This window comes from Heterocephalus glaber, unplaced genomic scaffold (assembly GCF_053883595.1).
Source record: "Heterocephalus glaber isolate CG9 unplaced genomic scaffold, H.glaber_assembly_v1.0 deba00001531, whole genome shotgun sequence".
In the NCBI taxonomy this organism is placed as follows: domain Eukaryota; kingdom Metazoa; phylum Chordata; class Mammalia; order Rodentia; family Bathyergidae; genus Heterocephalus; species Heterocephalus glaber.
The window spans coordinates 6,495,048-6,513,001 of NW_028258329.1; the positions used below are offsets into that span (position 1 = coordinate 6,495,048).

The following is a 17,954-nucleotide window of genomic DNA, read 5'->3' on the forward strand; positions in this document are numbered from 1 at the left end:
AGGTGAGAAGGGCATGCAGGTCTATCCTGTCACGGCTCCAATTCCCACATCCAGGGTTTATGGAGTAGTGGTCACTAGAGCTAGGGAGGAGAGGGATAGGAGAGGTTAAATAGCAGATGGTGAAATGCAGTTCGACAGGAAAGAGAGTTCCAGCATTCTAAGTTAATTGCGTTCTGGAGTGATTTATAATGTTTCAGAAGTAACTAGAAGAGTCTGAAGGTTCACAACACATAGAAATGATCAGAGATGAGATGGAATGCTAACTGCCTTGATTTGATGATTATACGTTGTATACTTATAGGAAATTATTGTACTGTACCCTACAAACATATACAATTATTACATGTGCATGAAAAAGAAACCTACACCCAAAGGTTAAGGAAAAACTGAAAAGAAAAAGAAAAACACCAAAAACCAATTCAGGATTTTTGGTATTGGTTTTGTGGCAAGATCTGAGCTGTACCAAGGAGAGGCTGTTGCCAGCTGGTGTCTTTGCTTGGTCCCTTTCCTTCCTTTTACTTTCTGCACTTGCTCAATCTTTACTCCTACCAGTGCTGCTGCTGGGGCGATGAAATACTCATAGAGAAAAATCAGGGTATTCACCACTGTTTTATCTGCTACTTCACACTCGAGGCCTGCCAACTTTTTACACTTGTGCAGAATGACATTTATGACACCCTATGTTGGCAGTCTTTTTCTAAACTCTTGGGGTCAAGTGATCCTTCTGCCTCAGCCTCCTGGGTAGCTGGGACTAGCAGAATGTGCTATACTACCAGCTTATGACACCCTCTTATCTTAGCTGCCCAGGGTCCATTGGACAGAGAGGAGCAGGTCTTATGAGATCAACTTTGTAGACTTAAAAGACTGCTACCCCGTGTGGGGCTTTGATATCTGAGATGCCTGGGAGCCGCCTGCTCCCCTGGGCTGTGTGTGCTGGGTACCGAATGTGTGAGCACTGTGCTGGCATATCCTCAAGCCCGCGGCCTCCTGGAGCAGCAGTACTAAAGAGTCCTCAGGACATGCTGGGAGTCTGGAGATAGAAGACAGGGGTACTGAGTACTGCAGATAAGCACTGACAGGCTTGGTGGGGACATTCGAAGGGGAAGGCAAGAGTTGCTGATGCCCGAGACGAGATCCGTGAAGGGCTCTGCCTGGCGCATGGGTCTCAGGTGGCCTGAGGGGAACATGGGTGTGCTGGCTACAGAGAGCCCCTGCTTGGTGACCTTCTCCACGGAAATGAGGGGGATCTCGACAAATTCCAGCCTGGATTGTTGGCCAGACCCAAGCACGCACACCTGACAGGCGCACAGAGCAAATCGGGCCCTTGCTTCCTCTTCCCCCTTCCTGGTGTTCATGGAGTTGGTAAATGTGGGTGGAGGTTGGTAGGCTTCCAGTTAGGGCCTCTCTCCTTCTGCCTTCCACGCGGCCTCCCCTCCTCTCATTCCAGGGCAGGAGCTCAGAGGGCTGAATAGGACCTGTGCCTGGCGGGACATTCACATTCACCTTTCCATTTTGCATTTTTGTGATAAATTGGATGGGATACTTGCCCCTCATGCTTTTTGTTTTATTGTTGATATTTTGAAAATGACTTCTGCATTTTTCTCAAACTCAGTGATATTTCTTAAAGTACTGCGTGTTCATTGTATAAATTTTGAAAATACACAGGAAAAAGGAAAATGAAGATCACATGTCACCACTGACATTTTAATTCTTTCTTGGTTGTTTATTTTTGTCTTTGGAGTCTGAAAATACTTGTGCATGTTGTGTTTTTGCTCAGTTGGGATCTGACTGTATATATGGATTTATATCTGTCTATCTCTGTCAGTGTATGTTCACAGGTGTGACTTTAATGGCCTTCTATCTTTTTATTTTATCCATTGTCAATGGCTAGAGTAGTCAGCTTAGTCAGTGGCTAGATATTTCAACTGTTTTCTACTTTTTCATAATTATAAATTACATTGAGCAGCACATGTAAAGTACAGTATATGTCTCAGATCATTTCATAGTCTCTGGGCTGTTTTACTGTGTATACAATGAAGCAGAGATGTGTCCATGTAGGCTACTGCTAGAATGGAAATAATAACTCCCAAGGTAAAGAGCTGCTTCCTGTTCACATTTGGATTCCGTGCATACCACCCTGTGCTGTAGCTGAGAGGCATTTCCAAGCATACGGGCCTGTCAGTCTTCACTCAGCAGCTTTGAATAGTCAGAAGCAGGCTTTGCCTTTTTCTTTCCTAAGTGGGTAAAACCCAGGGGCATTCAATCACTGAGCTATATCCCCAGTCCTTTTTGATTTTTATTTTGAGACAGTCTCATCAAGGTGCCCAGGCTGGCTTCAAGCATCCCATCCTCCTGCCTCAGCCACCTGCATAGCTGGGATTGCACATGTATACTACTAAGGGGCCCTGCTTAGACTTAGGCTCTTTAATTGATGACAATGGCTCTTTGTCAAAGTAAGATCTTACAGATCAACAGATTTTTTCCAGTTTATTGGAAAAGTCAACAGAGAAATTTTCCACATATTTATTAATAAACCTTCTCTGTTGTAAGGAAGGGGTGGACTCACATTTTAGGTTGGATATGTATGATTTTTTAAATTATGGTTTTATTTATTTTTCTTATTTTGTATTTAAATTTAAAATTATTTTTTCAACAATGCTTTAAAGGCCATGCTAAAAATGCAGCTCTTTCTGTGCCAGAGTCTGGAAATACAGGACAAGGACCATGACCCCTCATTCCTGACTGAGCTTGGCCTCCCAGTGCTGTGGCCTGGTTCTGTATCCTTGACCTGAGGAGTTTTCAGATCCCACCCCTGGGGTCCAGGCTTCCTGTTCCTCTGCTCAAAGTATGGGGCTCTCCCTGTCCCTCTGAAGGGACAGCTTTCTCTTCAGTCATCCTTAGCCCCTCACTCCCAGGTAGACAAGGTGAGCCTCGTTCAGTGTCCAGGTTCCCCACCTCGTTCCCCTCTGCTACCCTGGCCAGTGGCCTCAGGCTCACCCACGTGACCGTGGAGGTCTGAAGGCAATGAGTCCATAGGGAACCTGTGCTTGGGGCGCCTCCATGGGGAGCTTTGGTCTGTACTGTTTTGGAAGTCAGTAGGCCAAGGACTGCACAAGTGTTTCCATTGTTTTCTAGAGAAGAAGACGCCCAGAAAGGCCAGGCCATCGAGGGTGTGGCGGGAGCGGAGGAACGCCATCCGGCTCACCAGTGAGCACACGGTGGAGACCCTGGTGGTGGCAGATGCCAACATGGTCCAGTACCACGGGGCGGAGGCCGCGCAGAGGTTCATCCTCACTGTCATGAACATGGTGAGTTTGAGCTCTGTTTTCTCCTCCATGGATGCTCCAGGAGCAGGTGCCACATCTTCACCTCAGGGGAGGCAGCAGCTGGCTGGGGGATGGTGCACATGGCATTGTGAGCCTGGACATCCGGAGCAGGCGGACGTGGGTTCTGTGTGCTCAGGAGACTGTGTGCTCTGTGGTATTTGAGTGCCAAGTCTTCCTGGCAACGGTGACCTGAGCACTCGTTACCAGGACACTTTCTAAGACCTTTGCTATGCATAAGCCTCACTCCAAGGGGCGTTCACAGTTCAGACGTCCCAGTCTTGGTTCTCAGTAGTCAGCAGTCTAACAGGAGGAATCAGAATCCAACTTTAATGGACAACAGAGTATCCTGTGTGCCCAAGAGCCTGAAGGAAGCTGGGAAACTTAGCAAATTGAAGGAACCAGGAAAGGAATGGTGAAGCCTGTGTCTGCAGTCCATCTGTTGATAGGGATAGAGGGAAGCCTTCTTTGCCTGAATGAGTGTCGAGGGGCTGACATCTTAAAGATGACACACTAAAGTCTCTTTGAAGGCCCCCACACCCACCCATAGATTCCCCTGCCCAGTAAGCATTTATGAAGACCTTCAGAAATTTTTGGCATTGTGTTAGGTGCCAGGGATGTAAGAGCAAAAATGACCTGCTGCTTCCCTGGGAAGGCAGTACTGTTACAGATGAACAGAGCATCCATGTTGTCATAGAAACACATGCAGGGACCACTAGGGTCCAGGTAGGGGGCTGGCTGGTGATCATCCAGCAACATGGAGGTGTCATGAAAGAGCAGACCTTGCTTAGGGAGGGAGTAAGTACTGGATAGGATGGGAGTATGGGTGGGGAGGTCACATAGTAAATATAGAGAACCTGAGGCTTGGGGGTTTAGCAGCTCTGTTAGGGGTGGCTAGGAGGTGAGACAGGGCCAGGGAGCAGAGGAGCTTTCAGGGTGTGGGTGGGTATGTGGGCAGGGTCAAGTGGATTGGGGAGGGTGGGTAAGGCATCCCAAGGGGCGGGGCTTTACTCCTAGGGGCTGCAGGATCCTCACAGGGGAGGGGACCCGTACCCAGATCCATGATTGGAGGAAGTGCTTTAGTGCCGTGTGCAGAGTGGATTGGAGCAGGAAACAGTGAGTGGAAGCTTCGGGAATGTTGTGGGAGTGCGGAGAGGATCTGAGCTAAGGGGCAGGAGTGGGGATGGAGGAGCTGGTGGGAGAAAGGACCTGTGGGAAGTGGCGACTGGCAGGATGTGGAAGGGGGACATGAAGGAGGAAGAGGAAGAAATGGGGACTTTAAGCTGTGAGCCTCGGTGGACGAAGGAGGCACTGACCGAGAAGAGGAGGAGAGAAAGTGTTTGGAGCCTTGGGGAAGATTTCCATTACAGCAAGCTGAATTCTAGGTGGCCAGTCGTGATGGCAGTCTTGGCTGGAAATAGGAAATAGAGGCTTTTCAGCGTGGAGCTGGTAGTGCAAGCTGTGGACACAGGAGCATCTCCAAGACTAGAGAAGGTGGCCAAAGACAGCCCGGGGAGCATCAGCCCAAGGGCTGTGGGAAAAGAGTCCTGAGGGGAGACTGTTCCTAGGGAAAGGTTGACAGGTTCAGTTCAGAAAAGGGCCAGTTAGTTGCTGGCTTGGTCAGGTCCCTGGTAGAGTAGCCCTAGGGATTGCTGAGGGTGGATGCTCGATGGGCAAAAAAAGTGAATGAGAAATGAAGTAGAAAGAGCAATTGCAGGTGATCTTGGTGCAAGGGGAGGGAGAGAACCTCACAGGATGGAGTTGGGTCCAGAGAGGACTTTGTGGAGGGAAAGGGGACCAGAGGTTAGGAGTGTGGCCAGCCTGCTCTTCACCTGTAAGTCAGGGGCTGAGCTCCTGCCACACAAGTGTATGTGCCTGGCAGCCACTGACAGGTCGTGATGGTTATGGATGGCAGACTAGAGAGGGCAAGGTTTAACAGTGTCGGTGCTGGAGGAGCGAGTGGAGCCGAGCTTTGGCAGGGCTTGGCAGCAGTGGGCGTGCTGTGGGGTGGGAGATGGCAGACCTCAATCCTGGGGATCTGCACGGTCTTTGGGTCACGTGAAACCAAGCTCACCAGGTCTAGGGGAGATGGAAGCCCTAGCTGGCCCAGGCTGCAGATGCCCTTGTGTGCCTGGATGCTGGGAGCTGAGTCAGCTATGAGTAAGACAAAGCCTGCAGGTGGCTCTTCGCCCATGTTCGGGTATTTCTGAGAGGGCCCTCTGGGGCTCTAGGATGCATCTTTGGGCGGGGGTGGGCACAGCAGCTGGAGGAACCCCGATGTTCCTTTTCTATTGGAACCTCAGCTTTGGTCATCATGTAGCTGGGGCTGTGGTGGCTGGAAGGCCAGGTGGTGCGCAGTGGCCTGCACAAAGAACATGAGGACTGGGATCCCACAGCTTGTTCCCCAGAGGCTGAAGGAAGCCCAAGAGCCAAGAAATTTGGGGACATCACCAGGGTCACAGGCAGGGCCCTGAGCATTGGGCCAAGCCTCTCCCCTACTGGTCACAGGGAACTAGAGCTCGCTGAGCCCCATCCTGGGGAGCCCCATGGTGGCCCTGCTGGCTGAGAAGATGAGTCTTGGGTCCTCTGCCCCATTTCATCAGGCTGGCCTCTTGATCTGTAGGAAGCTGTCTGCTTTGTCTGCTTCCCTCCCACATGCTGTGCTCTAAAGCAGAGGCTGCTTCATGTATGCTTTTGGACCCATGCATTCCCTTATGTGACAGGACCATCTGTAAAGCCAACTAGTGACAGAGGCCCTGGGGTGCTCTGCTGGAGGTCTCTTTCCAACTGGAGGGGCTCTATGCATGCATTGGAGGGCTGCATTGACTCCGGGAGTTCCATCAAATTTTTTTTTGCTTTTCAATTTCTTTTTTTGGGTGGTAAAATGCACATATAGTGTAAAGTTGCCATTGAGGCCATTTTTAGGTGCATAATCTGTGTACACTCATGTTGGCATCTCCAGAACTTTTCCATCTTGAAACCTGGTCTCCGTGAAACCATTCCTCTTTCTGTCTCTGAGTTTGACTACTCCAGTACCTCATCGCAAGTGGAATCATACAATACTTGTCGTTCTGTGACTGGTTTAATTTCACTTACCATAAAGTCTGCAAGGTTCAGCTACACTGTAGCATGTGTTGAAATCCCCTTCCTTTTTGTGGCTGAATAATGTTCTTGCATAGACTTGTGTCGTATTTTGTTCGTCCATTCATCCATTGGTTCACACTTGAGTTGATTCTACCTTTGGCTGATGCTTGGTTTACATTTTTCTCAGAATTCATATGTTGGAGATTTAATCTGAAAATTCATATGTTAATGGCATTTGGAGGGTGGGGAGATGATTAGAATTAGATTAAGTCATGAGGATGGGCCCCCCTGCTGGCAGTCATGGTTTTATAAGAAGAGGAGGAGAGATCTGAACTCGCGTGCTATTGTGTCTCACTGTGGGGTGTCCGCTGCCATGTAGGGTGCAGCCCTCACCAGAAGCCAAGCAGGTGTCAGCACCATGTTCTTAGACTTCCAAGCCTCCAGGAGCATGAACTAAATTATCTTCTGTTCATTATGCATTACCAGAAAAGGGACTGAGACAGCTCTTCTGAGTAATGCTGCTGTGAACGTGGGCATGTCAATATGTCTTTGGATCCTTGGTTTCAGTTCTTTTGGGTATAAACCCTGCAGTGGAATCGCTTTTGCTCACCTTTGATGGCACCTTGGCCAGGTTTGTAAGAATGGTTTCATTTGCACAAACCCAGCTCTCCTTTGGTGGCTGGGTAATGATGGGCTGCGCTGCTAAGTCTGCCCAGAGGAAGCCCGAGAGGAGGGCTGCTGGGGCCTGGCTCTGCACCAGGCTCTTTCATCTTCAGAGAATTTCCTCTCATTCGTTTATTTTTTAATTATCCAGGGTACACGTGCAAGGACTAAACATTCATTATGGCCACTAAGGTAGTAATAAGGCAGAGCTTCTGCCTTGATATTTGCTTTCACACTTTATCATCTGGGCAGGGACAGCTGTTTCAGCACAGGCAGGGAAGGGGAGAGATGGGCGCGATACACGGAAAGAGTCCCCCACTTCCCACCCCACACAGGCTGCAAGGACCGAAGGACTGGAGGGACAGAATGGTTCTGTCCCTTGCTTTTCATTTAACACCCTTCACTCCTCTTCAGCTGCTTACACTAATCCATCCAAGCATCAAGACCTCACGGCTGAGGGCAGATCTGGGGCCTGCCACATCAAATCTGGATTGGAAGTTTCCCAAAGTTGCCTGCTTCCAAGGAGGGTGATCTTGCTGTGTGACAGCATGAGGTGATGACACTCACCCCTTTAGCTGTCTGTACTTGGGATTCCTGGGCTGATCAAGGCGGAGAGCAAATGACAGAAGAGCCTGGGGACACATGACCCTTTCTGTCCTGCTATGGAGGGTTGCTGTCCTGTGCATTGAAAGACAAGTGGCCTTCAGCTGTGACGCCTTGCTTTGGACAAGACTGGCCTCCACCACCGCCACCGTCTCCCTTCTTTTATCCCTCAGTCCCAGGTTAGGAAACCTGAAGATTTCTGCCTTGCCTCTGGCTGTTTTAGGAAAGAGATTCTGTGTGGAAGTGACATAACCTGTAAGCCAGGACGAAGGGAAGGGACCGTGGCTGGGCCGAGGAGCCCTGTCATGAGACAGCACCCAGGCGCTGGCATGGGAGCAGGATGCAGACGAGCCCTCTGCCTTCCTCTGGGAGTGCCTCGTGGAGCTGCAGGCTGGAAGTGGCTTTGGTCCTTAGTCCCCTTGGATATGCAAGGAAACCTGCTGGAATCGGTGGCCGCCTTCATTCCAACACATTTCTCTCCAAGCTGTGGGCTGTGGTGTCCGCGGTGCTGATGGCCTGGCATTCGCCCCCTTCCCACCTTCCCACCTGGATCTCTGTGGGCAGAGTCCCTGCTTGCACATGTGTGCCACCTTGAGCCCTTAGGTGGGAGCCAGTGAGCAACCCACACAGGCCTTGCCCCCACCATGTGCTCACACTGCTTCCTGAGCCGAGAGATTTGACCTCAAACGCTCCCATGGTTTTCACAGCATCTCACAGCTGCAGTCCCATAGATCAGTGTCAGTCCTGGCCTGATGGCCGAGTTAGAGGTGGGGGAAAGAAGGGGATGCTTGTGCTGGGCCTGCCAGCCCCGATAGCAGGCCGGTGCTTTCGCATCACTGCCACCTCGTTCCTACTTTACAGAGAGGAAATGGAGTTCCAGGGGAGTGGCGGAGCCAGCAGGCCGAGCCAGGGAGTGCACAGCCAGGCAAGACCCCCACCCAGGGCAAGGACCCCCACGGTACCATGAGGAAGGTGATATGTTGGGGTCCATCCTTTCTCTTCCTCCCCACCTGGACTGAAAATAGTAGTAGATACTGTTTTGCTCTTCTCTCCATGAAAAATAAAATCCACCACTGCTCCAGCTCTCTAACCACTACGAAGGCTGGCCTGCAGTGTGATAGAGACTTTGATAGAAACTCCACGATCCCTCTTCCAGGTGTCTACAGAAACTAACTTGAGCAGGATCTTGAAGAAATACTTGTGTACCCATGATCATGGCAGCAGTGTTTCCAGTTACCAAAAGGTGGAGACATCAAAGTGACCATAGATGGGTGAATGGATAAATAAAATGTGCATGTACATAAGTAAAATATTCACGCTTAAAAAGGAAGGGCATTCTGACATATGTTACAATGTGGAGGGGCCTTGAGGACATGATCCTGAGTGAGATAAGCTAGACACCCGAGGACAAATAAGGGCTGATTCCACTTACGTGAGGTGCCTTGTGTTGCTGGGCTGTTGTGGATTCTCCACGTATGCCGAGTGCCCTTCTGCATATGTGACTTGGTTCTCCTTCGGTGAGGCCAGTGGTGACACCAGAACAGCAATGTGTGGTAAGAACAGATCGCATATGGAAACAGGTGATGCAGACGCCAGAAACCTCAGGTTTGAGCAGCCAAACTGGGAAACGGCCACTTGACAGAGCTTCGGTTGTTCTTAGCTTCCATAACGACCATGGTGTGGAATGAAAAGCCAGAGACATTCCAGGCAAGCTCTATTTGAAGAAAAAATGACATCAGTTTCACCAATTACCATGTGAAACAGACAACAAGCCCCTCTGGGCACCAGCATTGCCAGCACAGTGGTAGGCTCACTGGTGTGCTCCAGCAGGAGTCGGACACCTGAGTCACAGGGTCTGGGGTGGGCCCCGAGTGTGCATTTCCAACGCGTGCGCAATGGATGTTGATGCACTGCTTTGGGGACCCCCTCAGAGGCACTGTGGCAGAGAATGTAACCCCTCCTGTTGGGTTCTGAGTGGTGCTATGTGGGACCTGCACGTCCCTGTCTATCCTTGGGCAAACTCCGGGTCATGCAGGTAAGTGGCGACCCTGTGAAAACCATGCCTACTGTTACGAGCGGCTCCACCCCATCTTCTCTCCCCACCTGCTCCTCTAGTCCTCGTTTGCCACCCACCCCCACCTCCCATGGTGTCCCCAAGTCACCCAGCTGGGAGGGCTGCAGTGTGCTGTTGGCAGTGGGTCCAGCTGGCAAGGAAATGTGACTGAGACAGCCAGAGATCTGAGCATTCACTGGGACACAGCCAGAGCTGGACACCAGGGACAGAATTTCTAGACAACTGGCTACACTGTTCGGTGCCCAGCTAGGTGTCTCCCTAAACATCACCCGGCTGCTGCCTCCTGGACTTCTCCTGAGCACAAGTTCCCACTGGAAAGAAGACAGGGAGACTTAGTTACATGTCTTTGAGGCTTGGGCCTTGTGTTTTGAGGGTCTGGCTTTGTGTGGGGCCTTGAGGGCCACATGTGCATCCACCCTGCATTGCCGTGTTCTGCAGAGCTTTGTTGGGGTGTGGTCAGCATGTGGTGGGTGACCAAGTGCTTGGCTGGATCCGGCTCCGATTCCTGCTTTCTTAGCCTGGAATACCTTCATTGCAAAGAGATGCCTATCTGCAGGCCTACTATGGAGAGTTATTTAGAAGATGAGTTCTTTTTTTTTTACATAAATGGAAATTTTTATTGGGACATAATATACATAACATAAAATTTACCATCTTAGCCACTTGTAAGTGCACAGTGCAGGATTGAGTATATTCATGTTATTGCCCAATCTCTAGAACTCTTCCTTCTGGCAAAACTGACACTACCCCTTGAACAACTCCCCATTTCATCTTCTGCCTTCTCCTGGAGCATGAGGCCTTTTTCCCTCTTCTACCTCGAATCTTACTTTCTATGCATTTGTCCCAAGGGGAGTGACGACCCCTTGGGGTATGGATCTGAACTGTTCTCAACCCAGCAAGAAGCAATGGGTGCTTCTAGCAACCCAGCTTGTCCTGTGGCCTTACTTTTCCTGATATTTGCAATCATTCCCTGCAGATGTATTCATTTTTTGTGCAGCAGATCAGAATACCACTGAGAAATGCTTTTAGCATGTTATTCCTTTAAACTCAAGAGTATTTTTAATGGCTTTCTGTTTGGTTGGTGTTGACATTACAGGCATAGTTTTTTATTTTTTAGATTTTTTTTTTTTGATGCTGGGAATTGGGCCTCATGCATTAGGAGCACACACTCTTCCGCTTAGCTGTGTGCCCTCCTGCCCTTCATTGTTTAGATACCTTAAACCCTGTCCAACTCGAATTTTCTCCTTCATAATGTCAAGTTTTCATTCTTTCAAATTTTCATGTTTTGAACTGAGGTTTACCAGTTTGGGTCTAATTCTTGTGCTGAATATTTCAGGAAAAATTTGAATTAGAGCCATTGGGTGGTTCTTGAAATACCAAAACAAGGAAAAAGTTATGTGCTTTCCTCTTCTTCCCTCAGGGTTGGGGGTAGATAATGAAGACATGATTTCAGAACTGGCCTATGGTCAGGTTTTAAAAAAACTGCTATTTTGTTCTTGAGAAAAGGAAATTTGGGGAAAAAACAAAAAGTGAGAACGAAGCAAGTGAATCTGTGCCATTTTATTCCTTGTAAAGAATATGAAGGTACACAAAGGTAGGGTTTGTTGAACTTAATAGCAGTTTTCAGTGAGTCAAGTCCAAGCTGTGATACCACTGATCCCTGTGTCACACAGATGCCTCCACCCTGTGCTTGTCTGGCTTATAGGCTTGGCGCTGTCACACATCAGCTCTGCATGGCCTGAGCTGACCCTGGCCACACTGCCTGCAGTGGTCCCTGCTGTCTGCTGCTGCTGCTGCTGCTGTGTTGGAAGTGGGAGGTAGCACCAACTGGAAAAAGTTTTAACGCCCCTGGTAGAAAATTCTCCCTTCTGGATTATGCTATGATTTAGCCAAGCAGAATAATCAAAATGTCCCCATTCCTGCTCCACTGTATCCTGTAGCTACTTCCCCCTTTATCACCATGTCCACAGAGACTCTGAGTCCCACTTTTTCCAGATTATGGAAGAGGAACTCAAGAGGTCCATGGTGAGTGGGGATCCTTAAATCTAATGGGCTTTCTTTGTTCATGTCAACTTTGATGCCTCTGCATTATTTGAATTTTTCTTTACCTCTTCTCCTTGGAACACTTTTCTAGGACTTCCTGATGTTGAGGCCATATAAATAAGTGCTACCAAGAATAGGTGTGGATTAGGCAGTTTTGTATTACTATAATTAAATGACTGAGGCAGGTAGCATATACAAAGAAAAGGTTTGTGGAGTTCACTATTTTGGAGGTTCAAGAGCAAGATCAAGCAGACCCATTGCTTTGCCCTATGGCGAAGGCACCAGATGGCATTGGTGGGGATGAATGTCAGAGAGACAGGTCATATCTCCATCCAAGAAGCAGGACAAATGACTTCAGGGCCTCCCACCAGATCCCTCCTTCTAAAAGTCCATAGCATCTCCCATTAGTACCACACTGGGGACCCTCAAATTATACTCGAACCACAGCAAGGGGCAACACAGAGAAAGAGATCCTTTTCTGTTATAACAATTTGTCTCTGTGACAAATTTTGGCAAGGATGAGAAGTTTGGGGAAAAAAGGAAATGGATGTTTTGGCTAGACACACCTGGGTTTGAGTCAAGTCACTGTTGACTGGCTCTGTGTCTCTAACAGGTGGCTTTACCTCCCTCAATGAGCCTGTTTCCCTGCCGAGGGTGGTGCACATGCCATCCTTGACTGGTGGTGGTGAAGGTCTCAGAGGTGAACAGCTGGCACACGGCAGGCACCTCTCTCCCCTCCCCTTTCAGCCCCCCTGCAGGAAAGCCCACATGGGAGTTTTGAGTTTTCTGCCAGAAGCAGCTAACATATTTCGTCCCCCAAATCATGCATCCTATTCATTTTTAAAAGACCAACTGGTTTCCAGCTTAGCATTGGGTGTGTGTCCACGTATGCACGTGTGGGTGAGTCTAATTTTCCATCATACACATTTTCTTTCAGAGAATTCACTTCAGGAGAGTTTTCTAGTCTCAGAAAATCTTTTTGATAAAATTTGCATTATTTTTCTAACGTACTATATATGTATTTTTTTGTGGAAAGAAGTCTTTATGCACACTGAAATTTGAATTACATGTACTTATCTTAGTTTTTCTAGGACTGGAAGAGTGCAAGCTGAATTTTTAATATTAATATGATTTTTTATTAATAAACTGTATTTTAGAATGGCTTTTGAGTTACAGAAAATTTGAATAGATACTACAGAATTCTCATATAGTTTTCCGGATTAACATCTTACATGAAGGCATTTTAAAAATAATTAGTCAATATTGATTGCTACCGTAATCTAAAAGTCCTTGGTTTATTCAGATTTCCTTAGTTTTTAACCCAATATCTTTTCTTTGTTTCAAATCCCTACCCAGGATACCAGCGTATTTTTAAAGTTATATTTTATCTAGATTTCTTTTTTTTCTTTTGATAGGTGTACAATATGTTTCAGCACCATAGCCTGGGAATGAAAATTAATATTCAAGTTACCAAGCTTGTCCTGCTACGACAGCGTCCTGTAAGTACCCTTGGGCCCCTTTCAAAGCATGCAGAAGATGGAACACATCTCAGAGCTTCCTGTTGCTATGGAGTGCTAAGGAAGGCTCCAAATCCCTGCCTGAATGCTTTATCCCCGGCCCTGAAGATGGCAGCAGTGAGAGGAGAGGAGGTGTCCATACTGGAAACACGGAGTGTGTGCTGCTTGTTTCTTCTCATGGGAACCCTGAGCCTGGCTGGTGCACACCCCTCTCCCCTCCTGCAAGGTCTTGCGCATGGCTCTCAGACGTGCGCAGAGCTTAAGGAGGTCTTTGGATCATAGCTCCCCTCCTGGAGCTTCCACACCAGTTGGGTTCACCATAGCATTGTTTTCTGGTCTTTTAATTGAGCACCTTCCCACGTGACAGTGCTCCCAGCAGAGTCCCCTTCAGAATTGCGCTATAAGCATGAGGCTGAGGGAATTCTGCTTGCTTGGCTCACCACACTGTTCTGATAACAAAAAAGTAGCTTTTCTTTAATAACAATCTTCATTTGAACTTATAGATAAGGTCCCTAGTGATTATCAGGGTCTCCCAAGTGTGCACCAATGTTAGGCTTTAATTTTGGTGCAGTGTTAGGAATGACATCTTAGTGAGCAGCTGTCAGCGTCCCCACCATGGTCTGGATGGAAGCTCTGACTTCTCTGGCTGGGCGTTTCCTTCTCTGACTCGCCCCTCAATTGCTTTCAGGCTAGGTTGTCCGTTGGGCACCACGGGGAGCGGTCCTTGGAGAGCTTCTGTCACTGGCAGAATGAAGAATATGGAGGCGCACGGTACCTTGGTAACAATCAGGTCCCAGGGGGGAAGGATGATGCACCCCCCGTGGATGCTGCTGTATTTGTGACCAGGTAAAACTGGAGCCACCAATACCTGACTAGACAGGGGAGGAGGCATTTCCCTTTATAGGGCAATGTTATTGGGAGTTCAGCCTTGGAAATCAAATCTTTGAATACCCGTCTGGGCTTCAGTTTCCTCATGAGTCAACTAGGGATTCACAATGATATCCAGCTCTGAGGGCTGAGGATTAAAATGAGCTCTTGCTTGTGAAGCGCTTTTCCTAGCACCCGTACGAGCCACTATTTGTCCTATTATTAATAACAGAAAAATACTGTAATCTTAGATAGCCAGAAGTCTTGGTAGATTCCAAGAAAATTCACCTAATACTCCTCCCCTCCACCAAATGCGGATTGGGAAATTGCTCACGTGGGATTGAAGCTACTTCAGTCTGGCCTCAGCATGGTTAGCGAGGAGAGTGGGTGCCCGCCACATCCTGTGGGAGGAAGTCCACATAGGCATGTATGTGCCCTCTACAGCATCACTGGGCGGACCATTCACAGGGCCCACAGGCTCCTCTGGGGAGCTGAACCTTCTGGTGCCCACGGGAGTCACATGCAGCCTCTATTTGAAGCAAGCAGTGAAGCTTCCATACAGGCTGCAGGACTGGAGCTCCTCTTCTGGATTGCAGAGGAAACCAGGGCTGCAGGAGTGGACAGCAGAATCCCAGACCAGCCTCCCAAGCACAGTGGCGTGGTGGCTTTAGTTTCCTGGGGCTGCTGCAAAAATGACCACAAGCTGAATGACTTAAAATGAGGAAATTTATCCCCTTTACAGTTTAGAGCGTAAGCCTTCAAAGTCAGGGTGTTAGGGCTGTGCTCTCCTGGCAGCCATAGGGAAGGCTCCTTCCATCTCCTGCTGCAGGGGCTTCAGGATGTCCGTGGCATGCCTTGATTTCTATATGCATCATGTGCCCTCTCCCTGTGTGTCTCTAAGTCCACGTTTCCCTCTTCTTAGAAGAGCACTGGTCATTGGATTTGGGCCTGCCTCAATCCACTGGACCACATTTTAGCTCCGTTACATTTGCAGTGACCTGTTTGCCAAATAAAGTCACCTTCACAGGTACTGGAGGATACGAGTTGACCATTTCTCTTTTGGGGGACACAAACCACCACAGATATAGATGTAGCTATTTCACTTGTCCCTGTGTTTTAATACCTCTCTTGATTGCTTTGCTCTAAGAGTTTAAATAAAATTGTGATTTGTTTACATCAATATCCTCCTATAGAAATTATGGAAAAATAATTCTTAATGTAATCCATTAGATTAAAAATGCCTAAATTTTATTAGACTTGCCAGGAATATATCAACTTTGAATTTTAAGGCTTACATTTTCTTTTTTAATTTAGAGAAATCCGCAAATTCTGTGCTACTTTTTCTACTCTGGGTTTAGAGGTAAAGCGGTGGAGAGAACTTTATCCTGTCTTTAGCTTGAAGGCAGTCTGTCCCTTCATCAAGGGACATTTAACATTTTTCTTTTTGGTCACGACTGGCTCTTTGTTTACATCTGCCTGGCCACCTGTTGCAAACTCCTGGCCCAGTGACACCGGAAGCCAGAAGGGAGGGTCTGTGACCCAAACCCAGGCACCAGGCAGTGCAGCTCCATTCTCCTGCTAAAAGCCCACAGCATGCCCATGGCCACCGCCAGACCCCAAATGGCACCTGATCACTCTTACAATGATCCGTCATTGCCAGCCCATAGGGTTAAAAGGTGCTTTGCAGCATATGGGTCTTTTCTGGGGGCATTTGCTGCTTTTACTGGGTGTCATTAAATGAGACAATGAGATGTTTTTGAAAGCATTGACTGGCGCACAAGTCGGCACCAAGGACCAAGGGGTAAATGTGCCTGGTTTGTGGCCATCAGTGAGTGCTGGGAACCTCCAAGTACCACCTTCCCTACAGCTCCGGCCACCCACAGGGCAGAGCTGACACCATTGGAGGGCCTTGGAAATGCACCCTAACCATAGCAGTGAGGGGTTAAGGGTACCATCCTTGAGAGTGGATTTCATTTGAGTAGCAAGCAGGAGTGCTGGGGAGCATGTCCTGAATTCGACTCATTTTCCAAATGAAATGAAGTTAAGTCTGAAAGCCTTTCCTAGAGAGGTGCTCTAAACGTCACCATTGGAATACATAGCTAACCTTCTAACTTCTCTATTTTGTTTGAAATTTTTTTTTTTTTGGTACCAGAGATCGAACTCGGGACTTTGCGCTTGCAAGGCAGGCACCGGAACCGCTGAGCTAAATCCCCGGCCCAAAGTTCCCTATTTTGAAAGTGGTTTTTATAACCACTCCTGGTTGTTTTGTTGAAAAATCTTAATACCTTATGAAGATTTTCCCTATATTGGAAGTAGTCTTCTATCTTTCTATTGTTTCCTTTTCTTGCAAGTTAAAGAACATATCCAGCATGTGTCCATATTGCTAATCAAGTTTTGGTGATGAGTATTCAAATTTACTCACAGCTTTTAAGTATATAATGTATTAGCTGTGGTCACCATACTGTATCAGAGATCTCCAGAACTGGAGGGAGAAAGCAACTTGCTCATGGTCTTGTTTGGGGAATGAATAGCATTTTTTTTCAGAGGCAATAAACATCACCAAAATCAAGAGTTGACAAAACTTCCTAATTAGTCCTTTTACAAAAAGCCGTGGGTAGGTATGAATGCACCCTTGGCCCAAAGATGCTGCTACTTAGACTTCCTTTTCCTGCCTTCAAACAGCTTACTTACCACAAAAGAAATATTTTGTGTAAAATGTTCTTTTCTATACATCACACCTATCAGAATGTGTACTGTAAAACAAAACCCAGAGAAATACCAAGGGTTAGAAGAAGGTGGAGAAATTAGAACCCTTGTGTACTTTTGGTAGGAATGTGAATCAGTTTAACTGCTGCTGAAAAAAATGAAACATAGAGATGCCATATGATCCAGCAATTTGGTATATATTTATATATATCCCAAAGAACTGAAAGCAGGGACTCTGTATTTGTATGCTCATGTTCACAGCAGCATTATTCCCAGTAGACAAAAGGCGGAAGCTAACCAATCAGTTAATGTATAAACAAAATGTAGCTTAAACATACAATAAAATATGATTCTGCCTTTTTAAAAAAGGGAACTCTTACATGTGCTGTAACATGGATGAACTTCAAGGACATTATGCTGAATGAAATAAGCCAGTCACAGAAAGACAATGACTTGCCACTTATATGTGCTACCTAGGGTAGTTACATTCATAGAGAAAGAAACTAGAATGGTGGTTACCAGGGCTGGGAGTAGGGAAGAATGGAGAGTTCATGTTTAAGGGGGAGAGATTTTCAGTTTAGGAAGATGGAAAAAGATCTAGAAACGGATGATAGGTTTATTGCCTCTGAAAATTGCATGACAATGTGAATAATGAATACTGTTGCATACTTAATGGAAAAGGTGCTAAGTTTTATGTCATATGTATTTTATCATAGTATTTTTAAACAGCTCTTTTCTAACTCAGCACATTGGGGAGAGATCCTGGTTGCATGGGTATTGCTCTGGGTGAGGGTACTGCCGGCGAGAGGTCTTTATCCAGGGATAGAAAAAATGAATCTGCTTTAGCTGCAGGCAGCAGGACTGTGGGAGGGGAGACACAGTGAGTGATCTCCTGCATTGCTGAAGAGCTGGTGTGTTCTTTCTCCATCTCATCCTGACACTTCAGAGCTACCTGCAGAGTCATGATTGCTCTCACCTGCTTCTGTGGAGCTGCTGACCTGAGTGGCCTCTTCCTCTGAGTGCTGCAGATGAGAAGCTGAAGACCTCCTGCAAGTTCAGGGAGGCAGTATTGGA

General features: G+C 47.5%; 1 protein-coding gene across 7 annotated transcripts in view; it reads left to right on the plus strand.

Annotated features, from left to right (window-relative positions):
* Positions 1-17,954, plus strand: part of Adamts17 (ADAM metallopeptidase with thrombospondin type 1 motif 17) — a 321,741-nt gene that overhangs the window by 58,727 nt on the left and 245,060 nt on the right. For 6 of the 7 annotated variants that reach the window (XR_015441655.1, XR_015441659.1, XR_015441658.1 and 3 more), the window contains exons 4-6: positions 3,136-3,308; positions 13,206-13,289; positions 13,996-14,153. Coding sequence is in view for 2 of the 7 variants with exons in the window: in XM_004852682.4 (XP_004852739.1) it covers positions 3,136-3,308; positions 13,206-13,289; positions 13,996-14,153 (415 nt within the window). In the remaining 5 variants the exon portion in view is untranslated. The remainder of the gene's footprint in view (positions 1-3,135; positions 3,309-13,205; positions 13,290-13,995; positions 14,154-17,954) is intronic. The other variant, XR_015441660.1, reaches the window with a different exon arrangement.